At 54.0% G+C, this 24,411-nt stretch overlaps 1 protein-coding gene and 1 pseudogene across 1 annotated transcript; one reads left to right on the forward strand and one right to left on the reverse strand.

Annotated features, from left to right (window-relative positions):
* The window catches only part of LOC135405246 (zinc finger protein 850-like), a 195,080-nt pseudogene that overhangs the window by 31,399 nt on the left and 139,270 nt on the right, over positions 1-24,411 (forward strand).
* Positions 8,360-12,336, reverse strand: LOC135404711 (maestro heat-like repeat-containing protein family member 7). Its single transcript, XM_064639451.1, has 12 exons — positions 12,162-12,336; positions 11,829-11,977; positions 11,412-11,559; positions 10,973-11,166; positions 10,747-10,884; positions 10,343-10,457; positions 10,034-10,171; positions 9,647-9,823; positions 9,364-9,513; positions 9,104-9,205; positions 8,614-8,716; positions 8,360-8,475 (listed from the first exon to the last, which is right to left on the reverse strand). The coding sequence occupies exons 1-12, from the start codon at positions 12,261-12,263 to the stop codon at positions 8,360-8,362; spliced, it is 1,632 nt and encodes a 543-aa protein (XP_064495521.1). The 5' UTR covers positions 12,264-12,336.

Genomic DNA, 24,411 nt, shown 5'->3' on the forward strand with positions numbered 1-24,411 from the left:
GCTCTCGCCGCCCCCCCGCCAACTCACCCAGCGAAGTGCAGCGGCCGCAGGCGAGTCCTCCTCACTCCCGACCACGAGGACAAAATGGCGCTCGCTCCGCGCGCCCTCCGCCTTTATAGACCCGCCCCGCAGCCAATCAGCGTGCGGTCACCGCCCCTGCCCGCCCTTCGCCACGCCCCCACCTGCGCGGTGCATTGTGGGAGTTGTATTCCCTGCGGTGGGGGAGGACCGGACTGGTTGGGTTTTAGTTTTCTGTTTTCTTTTATTTTCTCTTTTTTCTTTCTTTATTTTCTTTCTTTTTTTCTTTCTTCTTTCCTCTTTCTCTTTTTTCTTACTCGTTCTTCTTTTCTCCTTTGTTCTTTTTTTTTCAAATTTTTTCCTGTTTTTTCTTACTTGTTTTCTCTTTTTTCTCCTTTTTCTTTTTTTTCCTTCCTTTTCTTTGTTTTTATTTTTCTTTTTCTTTTTTTTCCTTTTTCCTTGTTTTTTATACATTATTTTCTATCAGTTGTATATTCAATCAGTTGTACTTTCAAGGAAAATGTAAACACATATCAAAACAATCTCTAGGTGCATATCTTACAACAACAGATAATCTGCCATTGTTCCAGGTTTGTGAGGATTCCCAAGATCACAAACACTGAGACACCAAGGGTGGAAGTGAAGCAACTTTATCCTGTCCCTTGCCACAGCCTTCAATCCACACCCAGCCCTGGATTTCTGCAAAGCCGCTGGGCAGGAGGCGGGAGGGGCAGCAACAACAAACCTGTGTCTTTGGCACAGGGGAAGGAATTTAGTGCTTGAGGGGTTACATTCCACAGGCTCCCCTGGGGATCAGCTTATGCTTGGACAGTGAGAACAGCAAGAACATTCCTAATAAAAATGCCAGAGGGAAGGGAGCGGAGGGGGAGCAGGGGCAGGAAAAGGAAGCAGAGCGATGGAAGATGGGCTGGGGCGGTCGGGGCTGGGGGAAGGCAGGCTGGACAATGCCTTGTTTGGTCCAGCAGCTGGACCAGCTCCACGGCAGATGTCGGGGGAGCCTCTGCCACAGGGACATGGACAAACAGATGCTACAAAAGCTCTCAGAGGGGTTGGGGGCTCTGGGCGGGGCTGCGCTCTCGCCTCAAGCCAGGATATCCCAGGACAGTGGAACAGCAATTCCTGTCAGCTCCCAGCAAAGATTATTGGGGTTTGCACTGGGGAAATATTGACGCTCCAGCTTCCTCTTCTGTTTTTAGAACTTTGAGCTTGCAGTCAGGTAGAAGGGCTGGTGGGGGAGTGGGAAGAGACCCATTTTGAGGGACACATCTCATCCCTCAGTTAGATGGAGCTAAACCCCTAATCTTGCTTAGGAATAGCTGCTGATGCTCAGTTGTCTTCTTTCCCTTCTGCTTTAGTGGGATATTACATTTCCCTGCAGTATTTGGGATAGAAGGGTATGTCAGCTGGAATGGTCTGGTTCTTACAGAAAGCATAAATGCATTTTAAGGAAGGTATTTTTACATAGGTGAGGCCTCCAAAAAAAACCCCAAACCCCCAAAGGTAATATAAGTGCAGAATAAAGTGAACTTTGGGTTTTTCTTTTAAATTCTTGGGTAGAAAAGCCATCCCAGTTAAGGACAGCAATTTATTGCATTGCTGAAAAAAAAAAAAAACAAAAAAAAAACAACCAACCAACAAACAGAGAAATCTGACTTTGTTCTCTTTCAGATTTGTTTTTGATCATAAGAATCCTTCTAGTGAAAAGGGCTAATTTACTCTTTCTAGAGGAATGTTTTAAGTGTGATTATCACAATATCACAGCTGATGAAAAGGTCTAAAATAGGACATTGACCTTGAATGTGTTCCTGCATTTAGGATGTGGTGCTTAACATTCAAGAAACAATAGAACTGCAACACATTTATAAAGGTATCATCTCAAAATGTTCACTCTCGCTCTGTAAAGACATGCCACAAGGATTGTAGAAAGCTTGCAGTATCCCATGAAGTACATGTGGTATTTTATCAGTCTAAATATGCATAAGATTTTCAAGATTTCTGCTGGCAATACTCCATAACTAAAGTAAATTTTCCCTTTGGTGCTGCACTAGTTTATGATTTAATTGTTACTGACATTCCACCAGTCATATTATTAGCTTCACCAAATGAAAGGGAAATAATCCTGTATTAATTAAAGAGAGCAACTGAATTCCCTCACTCATCTTATCTTTGGCTTTCTAAGACAGTGATGCACTTCAGCTTCCCTACAGAAACTTCCACTAAAAAATAGCTTGAGGTGATAGTGAGAGATCCATATTGAAGGATGTGCCTGAATTATCTTTAGGGAGGAGACCTTTTTGGTTGGTTACAGACAATGTGCCTGTGGCTCCCTTTTTCTGTCTGGGTTTTTTTCCCTTTCTTTTTGTCAAAGGCTTTGGAAAAGGTGTTTTGTCAAGAGAATAATATTCATTTATAGCAATGTGAATGGTTTCTATCCTGTACCATTGAAGGCAGTCATCTAAATACCCATACCCATGCCCTTGGAAATAAAACAAGGAGAAAATATGGAGTATTTGTTTGAGACCAGATACATTGAATGTAGTTCAGTAACATGGAAAGGCAATTGCTGTTATTTCACAGAGACATTTCTTTGTATGCTGGAACTGAGGGGAGCAGCAAAAGCTAAAAGCCTTGCTCTGTGTCTTTGTGAACACACTGTGGGTAAGTTCAAAGGAGCATTCAGAGATTGTGTTGTGTGAGCTTTTTTCCTCTACGATCAAAACAAGGAGTAATTAATGCTAAATCCAGCAGATGCCTTTCAAGTAATAACTTGGTCCAGTTTGTCCAACTGTGTACAAACAGGTGAGGAAAATCTGGAACTTTAGAAGGGTTAGTTTTTTACCTCATTAGCAGGATATCCAGGGGTGCACCAAGTGCCTTCCAGTGAGGAGCACAAGAGACAAATAGACAGTGACAATATTGTTCTAATGTTAATGTCACTGGAGCACAGAGTGAGATCACTTCTGAGTTATGTTTCTTTAATTAGTGATTGGGAAAAAATCACATATTTGATGACACTTTAGGATTTATTTCACACTTTTAACACTAAGGTATTTTCCCCTGACTGGGACAGGCACTGCTGAGGATTTTTTCCTTCCCCTCTCTGATTCCATTCCCACTGTTTTGTACAGACTCCTTGGGGTCAGATTTTGCACTGTACAGTTTGATAAGTTTGTGCAGATGTGTGTTTGCAGGCATGTTCTTATTCTGTATTCCCTGATCAAATTCAGGAAACTGATACCTGGCTTGAGCTTTTTTTTTTCCTCCATAGTACTATTTTTATTTATTTCTACAGAACAGCTTGAGAAAACTAAGGTACACTTAGCCCCAGTTTCCTTACTGCTGTAATCTCTTGACTTTTTTTTCTTTTCCCCTCCCCCAAACTGAAACCCAAGCTCAGGAATGTGGTTGGAATTCCAGGCCCCAGTCTGGGGGAGGTGACACTCTCAGTCCCCAGGGGTAGAAGCCAATTGCTTTGTTTATCAACATGCAAAGGACAGCCCAGGATTTCTGGTTCTCCAAGCAGCAGCACTGGCAGGGAAGAGAACTGCTGGCTTGGATAGAAGATGGTTGAGAGAAAAGTAGTGATGGCTCACAGGGGGAGAGGAAAAACGTGTTATTTGGGGGTGTAAAGGGGGGGAGATGACAAGCTAACAAGGCAGTGGAAGGCATGTGAACAGGAAAAGGAGGGCTTAGAGGTGACAGATCAGGACAGAAGGAGAGACCATCATGTTTCAGCCCCTGAATATCAAATTTCAGGAGATAATGAAGGAAAGTAGAAATGAACCTCACCTGTCCTTTGGTGAGTTTCCAAATGGATCAGCTGTCATATTGTAAGGAGGGTGTATTCCAGGGAACTTAACACAGAAAAGTGACCCCATCAAATGACACATGCATAGGGATTCCTTATGGGTGATTTTTATATGAGAGAACACATACACATGCAAAGATTTGAAAGCATTTGGAATAAAAAATATTGAAAAAGAGCCAAATCTATAAATAGACACTTGGAGAGATACTCAGTACAAACAATATATTTGCATTTTCATGTTTTGCTCATGTGCACATGTAAATCAGTTTGTAGGACCAACACATCTGTTCTAGAACAAGCAGCAGTCACAAGTATTGAGGCCATGTTGTTGAGAACACAGCTGCATTGGGCAGGGCACGTCTCCAGCATGAAGGACCAACCACCGCCTCCCTAAGGTCTTGCTCTATGGTGAACTTGCCACCGGCTGCCGCAAGAGAGGAGCCCCAAAGAGAAGATACAAGGACTCCCTGAAACAACATCTCAACCTTGGCCATATTGATCACCATCACTGGTCTACTCTGGCCTCCAATTGGGAGGCCTGGAAACACACCATCTATAACGCAGCTGATGCTTTTGAGAACGCACGCCGGATCACCCTTGAGGAGAAAAGACAACGCAGAAAGAATCTTGCCTTGCAGAATATACCACCTAAGGAGTCTTTCTGCTGTACCTTTTGCAACCGGACATGCCTGTCTTGTATTGGCCTTTTTAGCCACCAACGCGCTTGCAACAAACTTGGGTAGAGCCCTCCCCAAATCTTCGTTCACGAAGCTCAGCCATGACAACTAAAATAAGAAGGATTACTTACAGGGATGGTAAAGGTATGGTCAGTCACACGAATCACAACATCAGGTGCGGCCAAGAAGGGATCTGAGTGACAGGGACACATCATGGCTGAGTCATTAAGCCAGTCAGGAAGAGTTAGCAGATACAGTGAATTCCCCCTAGAACAGTGTCATCCTGATGGGACATCCGGGCAGGGCTTGCTCTGCTCAGCATTCCCTGCCTCCTCTTGGGATTCTTGAGGGAAAGCCTCTGGCAAGTCCTGGCCCAAGGAGACCTGCCACCACCCCAAGTCCTGGCAAGGCTGAAACAGGAGGCCAGGCCCAAAAGAGTTAACTAAGAAATTTGGGCCTGCAAACAAGTTACCAACATCCAAATTGATCTGTGCTCATTCTGTTCTACTTATTGGACCAAAGCTTCAGAGAATAGTACAAGAACATGTAATAGGCCTAGAAGCAATAAATTAGAAATATAACAGGATCAGGTAGACATTTGAATAGGAGAAATAGGCCGGGAGCCAGGGCTTTTTCCAAGCTTCAGTGAGCGGGACGCGAACAATGGAAAGGAAGAAGGGTCAAGCTGAGGAAGATGAGTTGAAGCCCCTTCCCCTATGGAGGAAGATGGGAACTACCCTCCGAAATGGGGAGCCAAGAGAAGCACCGCCCCAAGCCCCGCCTGAGCTCCACCTATACTCCACCTATTATTAATATGCATTGATAGATGTTGTAATCACTTGAATATGCATTTAATCATATCTGAAAATTGTATAAAAGTGTTGATTTTCTGAGGAGCCGGCGAGCAAGTTTGTCCAGCGCGAGCTGGCTTGCTCCCAATACCTTGCTGCTTAAAGATAAAAAAGTCTCTGAGCAGTTTTTCAGACCGATTTTTTGGATTCAGGGCTGCTGCCTGTCTCCTGCCCCAAAGAGCTGTGCCCCCGGAGGACTTCTCTACCAGAGGGCAGCCAAAGCCAAGGGGCACTGAGGTCTGCCCTCTTGCAGGTGGCTGTTGGGAGCGGCAGCTGGAGCAATTAGTGGCAAGACTTGTCATCTGTCAGAAGCTGTTGCTCCTTCCTGGTATGATTTTTGGGTGGAAGTGATTAGCAGCAGCACAAAACCACCATCAGCTGCTGAGTTTCAGAGGACAATTAGATTGGACAGAGAGACTCAAGCTTCCTTGTGTTCTTTTTGCTTGTTTTCTTGCCTTCTGGAAAAAAAATCAGCCCAGTTTCGCATGTTCAACACTCCGGTTTCTGTGTGCTCAGCTGTGGCCAGCAGCTGATGTCCAGTCCATTGGGGAAGTTCAAGGGACAGGGAGAAGTCTGGGATGAGAAGCTGTTGTGTGTCTCCCATGAAGGTGCCACCCACCTGAAGGAGCAGCCAAGAGAAGTGCTGGAAGCAGAGACGTTCTGCCAGTTTCTGCTCTCAGGTGGACACAGGGCCCACTTGTTGCCAGGGGTCCTGGAGATTGGATCCGGGAACAAGGCAGGGCCGTGCACTGGTAGGGAATGGGCTCCAGCAGGACCAAAGGAGGAACATCCAGCAGCAAAGTGTGAGCTGGTGAACTGGGCCATCTCTTCAGCAGACACCACAGTGCTTACTTCCCTCCATCCCTGAAGCTCCACCACACCAGGCCCTGCTTTGCTTCAGCTTCTGCCGCTTCTTCCTTTGTTGCCCTCAAGTGCTGGATGTAGAGCTTAGAAGCCCATGCCCGTGTTTTGAAGGTGCCTGCGTGGAGGAGAGGTTGAACAGCTGCAGCCCAAGGCTGGTGTCCCAGCAGAGTCTCTAAGGATGGCACCAGTGGTGCTGGCTGGGGACACCTGAGTGTGGAAGGTGTGTCCAGCCTCAAGCAGGACCACTGAAGTCAGTCAGGATGTCAGGCTGCAGCTGAAGCTGCCAAGGGTTGCTGTGAGGCTGAGGAGTCACTGGAAAGCTGTGGTGGCCACTTGCCCTGAAGCCTTTTGCCAAAGTGGGTGCAACAGTGCCCACAGTCTGCCCACTTTTGGTGTCCTGGCGGGTGTGGGTGCCTGGGTGAGGAGGTCCAGGCGTTGTGGGTGCTGCTGCTCCTGTGCAGCCTCTGGTGCTGTTGTCTGTGGGGCGGAGCCGCTTGGGCAGCAGCGAGTGCGCAGCCCTGCCCAAGGAGCCCAGCGCCCTGCCCGTGGTGGCAGCAGCTCTGTGGGCCCAGAGCTCTGGCTCAGGGGCGTGTCAGCCACAGCCCTGTGGCCTGGGCAGCCACGGGGGCCCGGGCTGGCCGCCAGCCCTGCCTGTGCCACTGCCCCTCGCCGGCAGCACCCGGCGGACGTGCCCCGGCAGGGCCCCCTTGCCCTCCTTGTCCCCAGCCAGGCCAGCCTGGCCCCCTTGGGGGTGTGCCCACCCTGCTGCTGAGGCCCGGCCTCCAGGGCTTCTGCCACAGGGCTGGGAGATGCCTCAGGAAAGCACGAGAGCAGCTGGCTGGCAGGGAAGGAGGTGGCTGCCTGGGGGCTGCTTATGGCCTCTGCCCCCCAGTCCTGGGGGCTTTTCCCTCCACCCTGTCCCTCGGGGCCTGCGCCCAGTCTGTCCCCTCGCAGCCTTCTGCCACCCATCCACTCCCAGATTCCCCTCAAGGCTTCCCTCTCCCTTGTCCCATCAGGGCCTCCACAGCACCTCAGCCCTTCCTGGCCTCCCAGCGCCCCCTCCCCTGCGGGTCTCCCCCAGCCCCGCCAACCTGCCCGGCAGCGGCGCAGCCCTGAAGGAGCTCCAGAGGAGCTGCTCCAGAGGCACTTGGGAGCCCGGAGCAATCCAGCCAGTAACACACAGGCAGGACACAGATGCTGCTTCCTGGCTGGGGAGGGCTTGTGGCCATCTCCAAGGACAAGGTGCTCAGGGTTCCCCACAGCTCCAGCCTCTGCCCTCCACTCTGTCGCAAGCGTTGAGGCTCCAGCAGAGCCACCAAAGGCCAAGGGGCTTCTGCCCACTTTTGCTGGCACACTGCACAGCGGGGCAAGTGTTGCTGAGCACAGGGAGCCCTTTTCCCCTCTTCCCAAAGGCCCTGTGCACACTGAGCACCAAAAAAAACTCCTGGGCTTCTGTATGTGATAACATGGATGTAATATTCCCATGCTGAGCTCAAAGCAGGTGCTTGCAGGGAAGAGGCATCTTCCCCACAGGCTCAGGTGGCCCCAGGAGATGGAGCTTCCTGCATCAGTTCTCCACAGAGCTGCAGCAGCACAGGCAGACACTGCCCTGCAGAAAAGGCCGGGTCTTCCACGCCCTGCACAGCCAGTCTTGGAGCTGCTGGAATCTGCAGTAAGGAGCCATCTGTACAGCTCTTGGCACGTAGCAGTGTTGAATTGCCAGGCCTGCCATGGCGAGTCTGATGTCTTCTCTCATGCCTCTACGGGCTGGAAGAGGCAGCAACGGAGACTACCAGAATGGGAAGAATGAAGTTCTCCGTACAGCTCTGATGATGTGGAGCGTTTCCTGGGCCAGGTTTGAGACGGCAGGGCTGTCATCAGTGATGTCTTGAAGGGCTGAAAGAGAAAGGAAGAGAGCCAAGGTGAGAGGCCAGGGGTGTGGGGACGCGAGGAGCCCCTCCTGCCAGGGCCATCCCAGCCAGCTCTTGCCATAGCCAGGAGGGAGCAGGGCCCAAGGGGATCAGCTGGAAGGTGCCCTCGCTCACCTTGGCAGATGAGCTGCAGCTCTGGCTGCTCCTGCTTCATGGACCTGGCAGCAATCCCTGGGAACACAGAGCCTGTCAGGTCCCAGAGGCACAGGTCCCCCGCAGTGGCGCTGCCAGCCCGGCCACACGGCCTCCTGCCCTGGCAGGGCTGAGCCCGGGGCCTTCCCGCATGGGGACGCCCCAGGGCTGGGCTGGCACAGGGTGGCAGCAGGCGCTCGGGGCCACTCGGGGCTCCACATGCCCTGGGCCGTATCCTGCTGCTGCTGCAGCAGCCGGGGCTGGGGCCGAGCTGCAGCGGGGTGGGGAGGGACCCCGACCTTGTGGCTCACCCAGAAACTTGATGGCCAGCTTTCGCAGGGGCTCCTCTGGGCTCTCCAGGAACGGCAGGGCCTGGCGCACGTACTGGCCCACTCGGCTCCTGTCCTTTTCCAGCTGCAAAGAGCGCCAGGGCATGGAGGGAAGGCTGGGCTCAGGCTCTGCCCCTTGGCCGGGCACTCCCTGCCCCCAGCACGGGGCTCCCCTGCCCACAGAGCCCTGAGGCCTGGCCAGCAGCTGCTGGGGCCGGGCTTTGGGGGGAGCAGAGGGCTGGGTGCTCCTGGGGAGCCGTGGGGCGGCCCTGCCCCACAGCCCAGCTGGGCCGGAGCTCCATGGCAGCCTGGCTGCGGGGGCAAGGGAGCCTGGAAAAGAGCCCGCACGCCCCAGGGAAGGGAGCAGTGTGTGGGGCACAGGCTGGTGTCTGTGGGTGCAGCAGTGGACACAGGCACCCTGCCAGCCCCACACATTGGGCATCAGGGGCTGGGGCTTTGGGGCCGTCCTTACCAGGCACTCGGCAAACCTCCACGGCTGCTCCATGGTCACCAAGTGCTCAAGATCCCACCACTTCAGGAACCTGGCTGCACCAAACAGTGCTCTCCAAGAGGCCTGCACAGCAACAGAGAGCGGGCCATGGCACCGCAGCCCAGGGCACAGCACCCACATCCCTGCACCAAGGCCAGGAGGAGGCTGCAGGCGACCATGGGCCAGGGCAGGAGGCACAGCAGCCTCCTGCCGTGGGGACAACAGAGCCCACGAGTCCTCACCTCTGCCACACGCTTGTTCTCATTGTGCCAGTTGAAGTAGAATGGCACCAGACTCAGGTACACGTGTGGCTTTAGGCTCCTGCTCCTCTCTGTCGCCTCCATCAGCTCCTGGAAGAGGAGCATGGAGAGCTGCTGCAGCTGGCTGTGCTCCTGGTGCAAAGGAAGAGGAAAAGACCTCAGCACTGGCTTCTCCAGGCCCATCGGGGCACAGGCCTGAAAAGACACTGGGCCCAAAGTTTCCTGGCAGCACTCAGTGCCCATGATGAGGGGCACAGAGCCTTACATTGTCAAAGAGTGGCCGCAGCGCCTCAAGCAACTTCGGGGCTATTGGGCTGGATATTTTGACAATTTGGAAGCACAGAATGTTGATGAACGCGGAGAGGGTCATCTGAACTGTGTCCGTGTCTGCATCCTGCAGTAGCTCCAGGAGGCTTTCACTCAGGCTCCGCATGCTCTTAGCCTGTGTGGAACACAATGCTGTGGTGCAGCCCCACGCTGCTGCCGCGGGGCCCAGAGGCCAAAGGTGCGTCCCAAAGGAGTCAGGCAGCTGAATGGGGAGGAGGAGAGCTGGGAGCAGCTGCCACAGCTGCCAAAGGCCAGCCAAGGCCAAGCTACTGCCTTGCACAGCCTCACGCTGCCGGCCCGGCTTCAGCCCCTGCCCCCTGCTCACCATTGCAGGATCCCTGCTGAGCACCACCAGGCCTCGGAGCGCCAGGCGACGCCTCTCCGGGCACTGACTGCGCAGGTGCCTGGAAATAATCTGCAGGACGCTGGGCCCACATTGTCTGGGGTTCAGGCAGTGCAGGACCTGAAAGGCAGGGAGCAGTGACAGGGTGCCCGGCCAGCAGGAGCCCGGACCCGCCCGGGGCTGGGCCCAGGCAGCAGCACAGGGTGCAGGCACCGTCCCGGGCGGGTGCGGCTGTGAGAGGGCAGAGAGGGGGAGGCAGCTGGGCCAGGCAGCACTCGCCATCAGGCTCACCTCCACCAGGAACGCCAGGGCAGGCAGTTCCCACAGGGGCTCTCCCCTGCTGAGCCGCGGGAGCAGGCTGACGGCGATGCGGCGACCGAAGGAGCGGGAGACACGGCACAGCTCCCTGCAAGGGGGAATAAAGGTGCCAGAGACCCTGAGCCAGGTGGGCAAAGCTCTCCTGGGACTGACTCACACAGGCCTGGTCTTTGGCCACCAGCCCAGGAGAGGACGTGGGCACTTTGGGAGGTGGCTCCTCCTGTGCAGCCGCCCCTCTCCGCCTTTTCCACTCTGCTCAGCCATCCCTGGCTGCCAAGACCCTCTGGCCCAGCACACGGGCACTGTGAGGGGTGGCCTGTGCACAGGGCAGAAATGACCTGTGGGGGTGTGGGGCAGTGGGGAGAAAGGGCTCTCACCTGGCCAGCAGACCCACTGCATAGTGGTGGCTGTCAGCCTTGAGGAGCATGTCCCAGCCACTCTTGAGACCGATCGCCATCAACACATCCTCATCCAGCAGCTGGCGCAGCAGGGCTTTAATGGTCTGCACTGCAAACCTGTGTGCAGAGCACAGCCCAGGTCAGGCCCAGAGCCCTGGCCCCAGCCCCGAGGGCGTGGCAGGGAGAGGGGACTGGGATGGAGCACCTGTTGGGGTTGGGGGGAAGGCTGCGCTGCTCCCGGCATCGCCTCCAGAAGGTCTCGACCTCCTCTGACATCTCCTCTGTGCTGATGAAAACTTGGAAGAGCAGAGTCAGAAGGAGGCGCGGGAAATTGTCCTTCACTGCACTTGGGCACCAGGAGTGGGACAGCTGGAGGATCTCCCAGAGTGCCACAGTTGCCTGCCAAAGACAAAGCACCCAGAGACAGCTCTCAGGGCCCAGATGTCCATGTGGCAGGGCCCAAGCGTGGCAGGGACAGGCCAGAGGAGACACAGGGGGATCCCCCAGCCTGGTGTCCCTGAACCTGCCCCTAAGGCAGGCTTGCAGCCCAGTGCCTGGGGCAGGGAGAAGCAGTGGTGAGGGAGGATGGAAAGGCATCCCAGAGGCAACCTGGGGGCGAGCAGAGGCCAGCTCAAGAAACTCACAGCCAGGGCAAAGACATCCCTCTCATCCCCATCAGAGGTGCGTCTCCTGTGCGCTGGCCAGTATTCCAGCACACGGAAGAGGATCTGCAGCACCGGCTCCTTAGTCCATCTGGAGGAGATGAGCGTCTTCCACATGGTGCGAGCAGCTCTGTGGAGTCACAACTCTGGCTCAGGGGGGTCTGGGACACAACTCTGTGGCCTGGGCAGCTGCGGGGCCCAGGTGACAGAGCCACGGTGCCTTGTGGGACAAGGAGGCAGGCTGGCCTCAGGATTGGAGGCTGACATGCCAAAGCTGGCAAAGAGAGGAGCTGGAGTGTCCTGGAAGTCTCCATGTCTCTGGCACACCATTTGGGACAGGCTGTCCAGGGGGATGGGGTCTAAAGGCAGGTGAGCCCTCAAGGCAGGTGGGCCCCATACCTGTCACAGGCTGGGGCAGAGCGCAGCAGGGTCACTGCAACATCCGTGGGGTGTGCCTCGGTCAGCAGGACCAGAGTCTTGTCCAGCCTGTGCTCAGCAGACACATTGGACGTGAGCCACTGGTGGATGCACCTGACTATGGCTGGCACCTGGAGGGGACACGGGGGACAGTTGGAGAGCTGCCAGAGCCAGTAACTTGCCCAGCTTCCCCCAAGAAGTGCTCCCCTTGCCACCACACTCTGCTGGTCTCAAAGGCTGAGGGGGCCCAGAGCAGCCGATGTGAGGGGCCACAGCATCCCTGGGGGACTGGAGCCCTGGCCACAGGCTGCTTACTTGCTTTGCTTTGTAGACACTGTTCTCCACAAGCAAATCCAGCAGGGCAGCGCTGGTCTGGGCATTGAAGAGGTCCGAGTTTGCCGTGGCCCCAGTGGCCATGAAAGTGGCCTCTTCATGCCAAATGCACCTGATGAATCTGCAAACCAGCTACAGGAGAAAGGCAAGGAAGAGAGAGGGATTTCCCCTGGAGGGTCAGGACAGCGGTGCTGGGCTGAGCAGTGAGAGCAGGCCCAGCCCAGGCGGGGATGGCTGCAGGTACCTGTTCTGCCCTGCGGAAGCGGCCACGGGCACGGAGCTGCTCTTCTGTCCGCTCCTGGCCTGCATCTGGCAAAGAGCGAGCGTGCTCAGAGCTGAGGGTGTGCGGGAGAGGCCGGAGAACACAGCCCAGGCCTGGGCTCCAGGAGCAGGCAGGGCCAGCCCTGGGATGCCCAGTGGATGGAGCACGGCTGCCAGGAGATCAGCCCCGGCCCCTCTGCCCCCCTCCCTTTCCCTGGGCATGTCCAGAGGGGATGGGCAGGATGAGGTCAAGGGGGCTGCAGCCACCAGCCCTGTGGCCCAGTTCCAGCACTCACCCTCCTGCGGGGGCTGCACCTGCTGCACCTCTTCAGGCTGCTGTGCTGGAGCAGCCCTAGGGCTTTCCTCCTCCTTCTTCCTCCTTCACCCAGGCCAGCTTGGGCACCGTGGGGGGTCTCTGCTGCATGTCTCCGTCTGGCGTTATGGCTACCTGCAGCAGAGATGCCATGGAAAAGCTTTGGTTCCTCAAGTCCTGCAGTCGTGCCTTGAAGGCAGCTGCAAGAGAGAAGCCTGGGAAATGCCTCGCCTCATCCCATCCCACTGTCTGGCCTCAAGGGCACCTGCCCCAGGGACTGGAGATGCCTTGAGCAGCCCCAGGTCCCCAGGTCCCACAGTCTGGCCTGGAGGATGCACAGGGGAGAGGTGGAGAGCTGCCAGAGTGAGCAACTTGCCCAGCTTCCACGGAGAAATGCTTTCCTTCCCAGCACACTGTGCCAGCCTCAAAGGCTGAGGGGGCCCAGCACACCCAGCTTGGGGGGGCCACAGGCTGCTTACTTCAGCAGAGACAGCTCTCTCCTCAAGAAACTCCAGGCTGGGGGTATCGGCCAGGCGCTGAACAGGCGCGGCGTCAGTGCTCGCCACGCCCTCCGTCGTTGTGGCGTCGGCCTCCTCCGTGAGACCAGGCAGCACAGAGTCACAGTGTGACACATCATCGGTGGACGTGGTGTCCCAGTGGGTTGTGTGATCACTGGTTGCGGTGTCACACTTTGCTGGGGCAGCAGTCGACGCGGTGCTGACATCAGGATTTGTCAGCTGGGTCGGGATGGTGTCAGGCTGGGCCTGGACATCAGCTGGTGTGATCCTGGCCTTTCTACGCCGACTGCCCATGAATTTCATAAATGTCTGCAGGAGAAAGAAGGGCAGGGAAGGGAGGGATTTCCCCTGGAGGGCCGCGACAGCGGTGCTGGGCTGAGCAGTGAGAGCAGGCCCAGCCCAGGCGGGGATGGCTGCAGGTACCTGTGCTGCCCTGCGGAAGCGGCCACGGGCACGGAGCTGCTCTTCTGTCCGCTCCTGGCCTGCATCTGGCAAAGAGCGAGCGTGCTCAGAGCTGAGGGTGTGCGGGAGAGGCTGGAGAACAGAGCCAAGGCCTGAGCTCCAGGAGCAGGCAGGGCCAGCCCTGGGATGCCCAGTGGATGGAGCACGGCTGCCAGGAGTTCAGCCCCTCTGCCCCCCTCCCTTTCCCTGGGCATGTCCAGAGGGGATGGGACAGGATGAGGTCAAGGGGGCTGCAGCCACCAGCCCTGTGGCCCAGCTCCAGCACTCACCCTCCTGCGGGGGCTGCACCTGCTGCACCTCTTCAGGCTGCTGTGCTGGAGCAGCCCCAGGGCTTTCCTCCTCCTTCTTCCTCCGGAACAGCCTGAGCAGGCTGAAGCGTCTCCCTGCCATGCCACAGTCTGGTGTCCAGGGCACCTGCAAGAGAGAAAGAGAACCTCGGAGAAACTCCGGGCCCTAAGTCCTGCAGAATGGCCTTGAGGCCACCTGCCGCAGGGATTGGAGACACCTCGGAGAAGCTCCGGGTCTCCAAGTCCTGCAAAAGGGTCTCAAGGGCACCTGCCACAGGAATTAGAGACACCTCGGAGAAACTCCGGGTCTCCAAATCCTGTGGAAATGCCTCGAGGTCACCTGAAAGTGAGAAAATCCTCCAAAACGCTCCGGGTCAGCAAGGCACGAGTTGGCTGCGCGGGGGCTCCGCACAGCACCGCTCTGTCCCGTCCTGTCCTGTCGCCTGCTCCGAGGAGCACTGTTGACACTGTGGCCGTGTCACCAGCAGCACCTCTGTCACCGCGGGTCATAAAGGGCCCTTGGACACCCTGCACCCTTCCATCCCACCGGCCGTGCCCAGCGTGTCACAAAGGGCCCTGGGACACAGTGCCACGTGGCCTGGGGCCTCCCCCAGCCCCGCCAACCTGCCCCACCTTGGAGGGAATCCACTCTCTGAAGTATCTAATCTGGCTGGACCTGAACTGTAGGAATGGCTCAAGAAATGAGCAAACACTCCCCTCCTGTGCCTGCTCACGGCAGCACAAGGAGCCCCCTCGGCTGCCGACTCAGTCGCAGCGGGAAGGGCACGGGGCCTTCCACACAAGCTGGCACGGCCTCCTTGGGAGAAGTGCTGGCTGGTGGCCATCCTAAACAGGGGGGCTGACACCGAGAAGGAAGGTGTGGGCAAGGGCACCAGTGCTGCTGGGAGCCCTTTGGCCAGGGCTGCACCCAAATCAGCAGCTCTGGCAAGTCCTGGCCCAAGGAGACCTGCCACTGCCCCGAGTCCTGGCAAGGGTGCTGCTCGTCTCCTGCCCCAAAGAGCTGTGCCCCTGTGTATTAGTTCATTTGAATACATGCCCAGAATAAAGACAAGTACAACAGACATTCCAACACTACAAAAAATCTTTTATTGCAGTAAGAATAAAAAACTAGCAAAGAGAATCAAAAGCTAAAAAAGAATACAAATAAACTGCTTTATCGGTTGGCATTCACAGAATACTATGATAGTCAGTCATATAGTCATGGCGAGGCTTTGCGAACGAAGATTTAGGAAGGCACTATCCACGTTTGTTACAGACACGCTGGTGACTTATGAGGCCAATATGAGATAGACATGTCTGATTGCAAAAGGCACAGCAGAAAGACTCCTTAGGTGGTGTATTCAGCAGGATATGATTCTTTCTGCGTTGTCTTTTCTCCTCAAGAGTGATCCTGCGTGCATTCTCAAAGGAAACGGCACCTCACCAAGGCTTTCAATACTGCGAGCAGAAAAGGTCTGTGGCAGATTTTGGAACGTTTAGGTTGTCCCCCTAAATTCCTTAAAATGATCATCTCACTCCATGAGGATCAGCATGGCCAAGTCAGATATGGCAATGCACTTTCTGAATACTATGAACAGCTTTTATTATAGTATTAACTAGTAAAAAGGGAATTAAGGGAAAATTTAAAGGATATTAAAACAATACTACGAGTGGCTTTTAATACAATATTAACTACTAAAAAGGGAATTAAAAGGATATCAAAAAAGGATATAAAACAGTGGCTTTCTCAATTGTTTCCTCTCAATAAACTGTGCTTACCCACACAGACAGGCCAGGGCTGCCAGGATCTGCAGCAGCTGGTCGGTGCCCGTGCTTAGCGGGCGTCCCGGTGGAACAACACAGTCTCCATGGCAGGATGAGGATCGCTCATCCCAGCAGTCCTGACACCCCATTTTATCATCTCTACATTACACCACGTAGGGCCAGTACACAGTATAAGGTGATGCCTGAGTGGCAGCCAAACCCTGCCTGTTCATCACCTGATAGCAACAGTCTGTGCATGCCCTGCTGGAGGGCAAGGGGCCAGCGACCCCTGCCCACATAATCTTCCTCCCATCATCATCTTTCTCGCCCCTATGTATGATCTCTACCACTGTGTTTCAAGGGTAGATGTATCTATCTTGCAATATGTAGCAAAACCAAGGAAGAACTCAGCTCTGATAATAGGGGATATCAAACTGACTTGCTAAAAAGCACAATGGACCTTACAATTCGCTTGTGCCATGAAGTTACATTGTACCATACTCTGGCTGGTTTCACATCCTAATATGATTTCTTTCTCACGCCTCTATGCTCCATTGATCATCTAATCCAAAAGTACCCCCCTTACAGACATGAAACAGTTTAAAGTCCTGTAGATGTAGAGATGAAAAAGTCATATCTAAAATGTAGTGCTAGCTTGTTCCTAAGCATTTCCAAAACTCCTTCCCAGCAGGTGCCAGGATGGGTGGGCAGGAGGTGACTTGCTTTATTCAGACCGTTCTTGTATGTGTTATTGCTGCTCTTTCACCCCTTTCCCTGTATTTCTGGGTTGGTTTATAGAGCTGTTTTTGAAAGAAACACTTTTTTCAATCTCACACGTGAATATTTTCAAAGAAATACAGGACACGAAAATCTAGTAAAACCAATATTTAACAAAATGGTGAAATCACACTCCTTTATGTACTCTGAGCACTCTGCTACTGGCAGTTTGTATAGATCTCCATATACTGGAAATGTAACAAAGGATCAAGCAATTTTCTGTGTGTTCTTTATTTCCTTTTAAATTTTTTTTTCTGTCATCAAATTGGCTGCAGGATTTGGTCCTGTCTTTGTGCAGGATGAATGCCACTGTCCTTTTATGTTTGAGTTGATATTTTATTGCTCAGGGGGACTGTCAGTGGGAGGGGGTGGTGGGAAGGAGCCTCCACTCAGGGGCTGGAGCTTCAGCTTCTAAAGAAGGCTGTACTTAATCAAACAGCTGCAACTCAGGATTTCTCCCTGTGTTCCAGAACTTTTCATTTAGCCAGCTGAGAGTGCCCAGGGCACAGCCAGGTTAATGTTTAACTCTTCCAACACTGGGCTCATCCCGAGGATATCCTGTCATCCTGAGAAGAATGAAGGGAGATGCTGTGCCTATTCCCTGTGGCTGTGCAGGAAGCAAAATCTTCAAAGCCGTGGCCCTTCTGAAGGAGTTGATCTTGTGTTATTCCTCAGTAGTCAACACTGAAAATTCTGTATCTGAGACACTGAATGAAAAGGAGAGTTGCCGAGAGGCTTGTTTGGGGGAGAGTGTTTTTTTGGTTTGTTTTTGTGGGGGTCTTTTAGTGCCAAATGAAGGTGGGATCATGAAAATCAGTCTTTTTACTGACAAAAACTGTAAAGGCATTTAAACGCTTTCAGACACTGTGACCATTTCCTTCTTTCACTTTCTCACTCCTTGCAAATCAGAGACAGTTCCTAGAGGACAGGAGAATAAAATAAACAAAAAAGAAATTATTTTTCTACTCTTGAGGCCTGTGTCAGGTCTGTTTGGAATGCATTTGAATCCTACTGCTTCCATGCTATTTTTCAGGTAGCACCAGATAAATACCTATGAACTGCTGAGATGAGAGTGATCATTCTTACTCCACAAAATGTTTCTCTTTTTTTTTCCTATCCTATGTCCCTATTGTGTTCTGTGTTATGGAGTGACTATATTTTTGTTCTAAGCTAATTCACTGCTGCTGTTTTGGGTACAACTAATGTCAAGCAGCAAACCTGTAACATGCCAGAAACAGGCTACAGTGTGTTGAAGACACAGCTTATGTTTGATGGTGTGTAAATACAGAGAGTCAGTTGGGTTTATCTGATAGCCTGGCAGAAGGAGAGAGGAGCAGGACAAACTGTTTTCAGTAACTGTGCTGTTCAGACACCTGATAAGATGGAGAGTGCTTTGGAACTACTGATGTGCTTTGAATAAGAAAAGAATAATCAGGTCCATTGGCACTGGCTTATCAGGAAGGAAGTAAAATGCCAGCACTTTTACATGAGCAAAAGGAAATGTTTTAGACACGTTGGGCCATTTTTCCCTTGAAATTAAATAGCAGGGTGCTTTTGAGTGTGCTGTAAGGAGTGGAAGGATTTATTACCTTGACAGAATGACAGGTGAATGTGTTCAGAGAGGAGTCCTCAGCAACAAGAACAGCTCTTTGGATAAGTGGCCACATCTATTCCTGCTTTTGGTAGAGATTCATGAATTCTATCCTTTCTTTCTCCCTGAAGTGCAGTGGCTCACTTACAATGTGCAGTTTTTCAGAGTGTCACACACTTGTGCATTTTGTAATATCCTGGCAGCATGTTTGATATTGGGCGTGTAACAGGCTGTTCATAAAATAATGCTGGATCATTGACTGGTGTGTCCTCTGCCTTCAGTCCCTGGGTATTTTCATGTTCCAAAAAGAATATATCTCAGCCTGTGCTGGGAAGGGAAGGTGTGATTCACCATTAACTTACCCCAGCAGGCATGAAACATGCTCAGATGCACTATTGTCTTCTCAAGGTTTACTCATTTTTATTTTTGGACCTTTTCAAAATTTATTTCTAGGTTCTTTCACATGCTTAAAATTAATTTGGGGATATTCAGATTCGATGAATGGTAGTGCAAGAACACATTTGATTGATTTTGGATTCTAATTGATTCCTGTCAATGAGATCCCTGTGACACTCTGAAATCAATGATATGTGATTCAACCAAGGCACCACTGTTCTGTACATTAGGTAGCAGTCGGGAATTTAGGAACTAAATGTTCACAAGCTATAAATGGAGAAAATGTTTAGATTTCAATAGCCCTTTGTTTGGTATTTATTCACCAAAATATGTTTCTTGGGAAAGGTAGTTTCCCAAAGTGCAGGCTGTCAGTAAAAAAAAGGTCATTGATTTAAGGTTTATTAAATTTTAGCTAAAAACAACAGGCTCCATTGGGATGTAAAATAATTTAAGTATTTCCTGCAGGCAACCTTCATGCTTTAGAGCTGTTGCTCAAAGGTTTCATTCTTCTATGAAGATGTCAACTGTAAATATAAAAATGCCTCACTGAAAATGTAATGGTTCCAAGATTCTAACTGAAATAAAAATTCCTGCCTGGGGAAAGCACTATAATCAAAATAAAGTGGTCTTAACTTTATTTTTTCCTGTGGAGGCCGCACTTGAAAAGAGTGCTTCAAGGCAGCAGAGTTGGTAGAGAATGCCAATTTTTATCTATTTATTTATCTACTCTGCCCCACAGATGATGATAGTCCAGCTTTGGAATCAGCAACACACTTCAGCCACTAATACAAGGCAATATGTGAGCTGCTGCCGCTTCCAAAATGCAGTATCCTGGCATTTCAGTCAACTTTATAATCTGGCAAAAACCCACTTGGCAATCTTAAAATCTAGCTTCTGAAGAACTTTCATTTCTGAAAGCTTTTGATGTCTTTTTATATCTCTTTAGTATATATTAAATTTCTTTGGAGCAGTGGCCAGGATGTACACTGGATGGATGACTGGGGTGGGGAGTCTCCACCCACCCCCCACTTTTTTTCCCTCCCCTTTAATTTTAAAAAGAGGTGTGATAACTGTGCATTAGGTAAGGCTGGAACATGAATCCTGCAGATGCAGCTGTTTGACAACATTAACATGGGGGGTTTGTACCATTGTTAGGTAAGTTAGCAGAGATTTTCCAAGCTGAGAAGGACAGCCTGCTGCCAAGCTCTGGCATCTCTCTTAAGAAATCTTTTGCTTCAGGGATGCCCTGAGGAAAATGATGACTGGATGCTTTTCTGAAGGCACAAAGGGCCTGTTTTCTCTTCCATAGCATTCAGAATGGGACTCCTTGTTCCAGCCTGCCTGCTCAGGGTTTTGTGGTGCTTGGTTAGGGTTTTCATGTGGATTTTCTCCTGGGATAAAGTTGTGTCCAGTGAATATTGATTATTCATCCCATGTCTGGGTCACTGTCTACATCTTGAATTTGACCCAGAGTCTGTGTAAATGAGGAATGCATTGAAACAAAGTCAAGGATCCTTCAGTGACTTGTTTCTCTGAGTTCAATCTTCTGAGACCTCTGATGAGTCTGGCAGGGCAGTACCTGTGTGCAGAGGGGCAGGGAAACAGAGTCCCAGCACAGCAGCAGTGCCAGGGAGCAGCAGCATTTGGCCTGTTGAGAGCTGCTCTTTTTCTCCTGCCACCCTCCCCTTCTGGGCCTCGGCTGAGGCCTCAGTGCTCTGGGCCTTGGTCCCTGGGCTGGGCTGGGTCAGTCCTGTGGCCATGGCACTGCTGCCATGAGCTGGGCTCCACTGCACTCTTTCCACCACACAAGGGGCTCCATTTGCTCCAGGCACAGCCTGAAGCCTCAGCTCTTCTTCTCCAGGGCTCTCAAGAAGAAGGCCAAGGACCAGGCTCTCCAGAGGGTCCTTGCCTTGCTGGTTTCTCCCTGGAGTCCGTGTGCTGCCCTCAGGGTCCCACTGTGGGGGCTGTGGGGCTGAGGCTGCTCCAGCTGGTGCTGGTGGTGGCCAGTGCCCCTGGAGATGGCAAATAGGGCCTGAGGAGCCCGGGGCCGATTCTCTGCTGCTGTGCTGGGGAGCGGGGCTGGCCCTGAGGCTGCAGGAGCTGCCTGATCTGATGATGTGCTGAGCATTGCAGACCCAGAGGGCCTGTCCCTGAGCTCCATGGCCTCCATGTCCTGCTGCAGGGCCAGACCTGAGTGTGCTGCTCTGCTGGGCTGGGGCAGGGGCAGGGAGATGGGGGGACCAGGGAGGGGCTGGACTGGGCAGTGCCAGGGAGGGGAAAACCCCAATGTTGAGCTGAAGTGTGTGAGTGGGAAGGGTGGGGGCTCTGCCCCACCTAGGGCACCTCTGGAGTCAGCGTTTCCTTTGGCAGCACAACTTATCTCAGACAAGATAGTTTTCCAGAATTGGCTTTTCCCCTTCTTTCCCAAGGTTTTCTTTTTTGTTTTCAGTTCCCCTGAGGGGAAAAGGGGGAATAGAAGCACATGCTGATCCCTGGTTTTATCTGTATACAAAAGGGAGTTGGGGTGGGGAGGGAGGGGGGAAACAAAGCGATTTCTCCCTCTATTCTCTCTCTTTTATCCCATTCCCGCCTCCCTCGCCACACCCCGGGCGACTGTTTCACCGCCGCCCCTCCTCGCCCGTCCCGCGGGGCAGCTCTTTTAGCTCCGGGGCGGCGGAGACTCCCCCGGCGCGGCCCTTTGGTTTTCCTTGGTTTATTCTCCGGAGCTGATTCCGTTCCGAGCTCGCCCCCCCTCTCTGGCGACCCCCGCCAGGGCCCGTCCCGGGGCGGCTCCTTCAGTGCCACGGGCGGCGGGGACCCCTCGGGGCGGCTCCCCCAGGGCCCCGCCCGCCGCCGCCGCTCCCCGGGGCCCTCCCCGCTTCCTGCCGGGATCGGACACCGCCGGCGGCCCCGGCCCTGCCGGGCTCCATCAGCCCGAGGAATTGCTGCCAAGGAGGGGCCGGGGGCTTCCTCTTGGCCTTCGTCTCCCTGGCGCTGGGGCTCGGCTTCTACCTGCGCCAGAAGGTGAGGGGGGTCCCAGGGGGTCGTGTGTCCCCCCCAGAGCGTCTGTGCCCCCCCGGGGACCCCCCACCCCGCTGTCACCCCCTTTTCTCTCCCCACAGAGCTCCTGAGCCGGCGGCGGCCGCAGCCCCTCCCCAGGGCCTCGGGCCCAGCCTGGACCCCTCCTGTCCCTGTGAGGATTTTGGGGGGGTCGTGTGTCCCCCCCTCCCCTGCTGTCACTCCTGATCCCAGGAAAGCTTCCCAGTTCTCCCCAGTCCCGGTTATTGGGGGGCAGTGGGGAAGGGGCTTGGGGGAATCCCAAGGGGTGGAGCCGAGTTTGGGGGGGGGGAGAACAGGCCCCGGGATGGATCGGGAATGGGGACCCCCCTGTGTTCCCCCCTGTCAGCCCGCTCTGGGGGTCTCTGGGAGGGAACTAACCCTTCAATAAGGCACCCAGCACACTTAGAAAGGTGCTGGGAACCCCCTAAACCTCCACACAGGCTCTGCAGGACTGCCTAAACATACTCAAAGCCCACCCAGAATCCCACCCAACCCCTTCTCTGGGGGTACTTCTCTGGGCACTGGTGGTGCTGGGAGCCCTCCCGGCTGCGGGCGAGGAGCTCTCGGGTGAGCGGGTGGTGGGAAGGGGGCGGTCAGTGGGAAAAGGGGGGTCAGAGGGGACAGAAGGGGTGGTGGGACCCCAAACTGAGTGGGAGGGGAGTGGGACCCCCCAAAAGTGGAGGGAGGAGGGGCACTGAGGATGCCCTCTGGAGCCCTGTCAGAGCCCTGACACTTCTGGGGTGACTCCAGGAACAGCCTTCACTGGCCCAGGGACATTCATCTCCCCAGCCTCGCACACATCCCCTGCAAATGGCCCTGTCTCCTCCATCACCCTCCTCTGCCTTTCTGGCCTGGCCCTTTCATTCCACACCAGCAAAGCAGCCTGGGCACCATCTCACCTGGGCACTCAGAGGGCTTCTGTGAGCAGCAGTGGCAGATTTCTCTGGAAGGTGCATTTGTCCCCTGTCCCATGGCACAGGGCACAGTTCAGAGGATGAATATACTCCCAGGCACACACATCCTGGAGAGCTTTTTCATAACAAAAATGGGGAGAGGAAGAAAAAAAGAGGCAAAATTAGAGAGATGAAAGGTGCCCCAAAAATCAGGAGCTTCCTCTGAGCCAGGTTTCCATAACTGAATCATTGATGGGATATTTACTTTGATAAGTAGCTGCACAAAACTATTGATGTAGACAATGAAAGAATCAGCTTAATATAATATATAGAAGGTGTTGTCAATGAAAACAAGTGGAGAAAAATTGTTGAGATTAAAAAAAAAAAAATCAAAGGTCTGGCAATGCTGGCCAGGAAGCCTTCAGCAATTATCAAGAGTTCTGTTCTGCAGAGGTTTCAAGTGTCTCCTAAATTCCACACTCGTGGCTTCAGGCCATGACTTGCCAGAGCAGTCCCAGAGCTGGCCACTGCCCAGAGATGCCCTGGGGCAGCTCCAGTGCCCAAGTGGGACAAGTGGCCCAGGGTGTGTGGGAGCCCTTTGGAGCAGGAGCTGGTGGGCAGGAAGGGCCCATCTGGGGAGGGTCAGGGAATCCCCCCCTGCAGCCCTGCTGCCCAGGCTGAGGAGGGTCCTCTCCAGCCCACAGCCCATCGTGTGCCCTTGGGGGCTGCGCTGCCGGGGCTGTTCCCGGGCACTGACTGGGGAATCTCCCGGGGTGCCCCGCGCCAGGCGGGGGCGGGGCGGAGGGCGGGCAGGGGGCGTGGCCGCGCGCTGATTGGCTGCGGCGGGGGTGTGTCCATCCGCAGCGCGCGAAGGGCGCCATCTTTGGCGTGTGGAGGATTCGGGGGCGGCGGCCTCGGGAAAAGCTGCGCTTGGGTGTGTGAGCTGGGGGGGTCTGCGGGGGGAGCGGGGTTTGGGGATCCCCTCGGGGGCTGCGGGGAGCGCGGCTGGGGGTGGAAAGGCTGGAGGGCTCGGGAGGGTTTAGCGGGGGAGTTCAGGGGTTCCCGAGGAGATTTTGAGGGGTCCCTGCGGGGGTTCAGTGTCCTGAGGGGACTCGAGGGGGGAGGTTGAAGGTCCCTGAAGGGGTTTAGGAGTTCCTGAGGGAGTTTTGGTTTCTGAGGAGACTGGGGGCTCACAGGTGGGCTTGGGGGATCTCTGAGGGGTTTGGGGGTCCTGGGTGGGTTTTGCGGGGACGTTTGCAGCAGTTTTTGTGGTCTCTAGGGATTTATCGTGTTCCAGACAGCTTTGAGTCTCCCTTAGATGGACTGGGGGGTCCCTGAATGGGCTCGGGGGATTTCAGGTGGCTTTTGCGGGTCACTAAAGGGTTTAGGGGGTCCGGGGGGGGGGGGGGGGGGGGGATAAGGTCTCCTCAGGGAGTTGGGAGAGGCTTGAGGAGGTTTCAATGGGTCCTGGGGTGGATTTCTGAGGGGATTTTGGGGGTTTTGAGGGGATTTTGTGGAGTCCTCTAAAGCCCAGCAGTGGGTTTGGGGGGTCCCCCAGCCCCCAGGGGAGGGGTCCTAGGCATGCCCCCAAAAATCCAGGGGGGGGACATATACTACATCCAGGTAAAGGGATCCCAGTGCCCCCAGTATATCCCAATCACCTCCCACTGACCCTCAGTATAGCCCAGTGACCATCCAGTGTATCCAAGTGAGCAGCCAGTAATCCCCAGTATGGCCCGGTAACCTCCCAGTGTCCCCCTGTGTGTCCTGGTATCCCCCAGTAACTCCCCAGTTCTCTGCCAGTGTCCCCCAGTGTGCCCCAGTTCACCTCTGGTCCCTCCCAGAGCCTTCCCAGTGTCCCTCAGTAATCCCCCAGTCCCTCCCAGTGCCCCCTGGTTCCCCCCAGTGTG

This window comes from Pseudopipra pipra, chromosome W (genome assembly GCF_036250125.1).
Source record: "Pseudopipra pipra isolate bDixPip1 chromosome W, bDixPip1.hap1, whole genome shotgun sequence".
Classification (NCBI taxonomy): domain Eukaryota; kingdom Metazoa; phylum Chordata; class Aves; order Passeriformes; family Pipridae; genus Pseudopipra; species Pseudopipra pipra.

Excerpts from the sequence above, each read along its gene's own strand:
- LOC135404711 (XM_064639451.1), bottom strand. The coding sequence starts at position 12,263 with ATGGCCACTGGGGCCACGGCAAACTCGGACCTCTTCAATGCCCAGACC. Across the intron at positions 10,458-10,746 it reads GCAGTGGGTCTGCTGGCCAG|GGAGCTGTGCCGTGTCTCCC; the intron begins GTGAGAGCCCTT and ends TCCCCCTTGCAG. Across the intron at positions 9,514-9,646 it reads TGCGGCCACTCTTTGACAAT|GAGCACAGCCAGCTGCAGCA; the intron begins GTAAGGCTCTGT and ends CCTTTGCACCAG.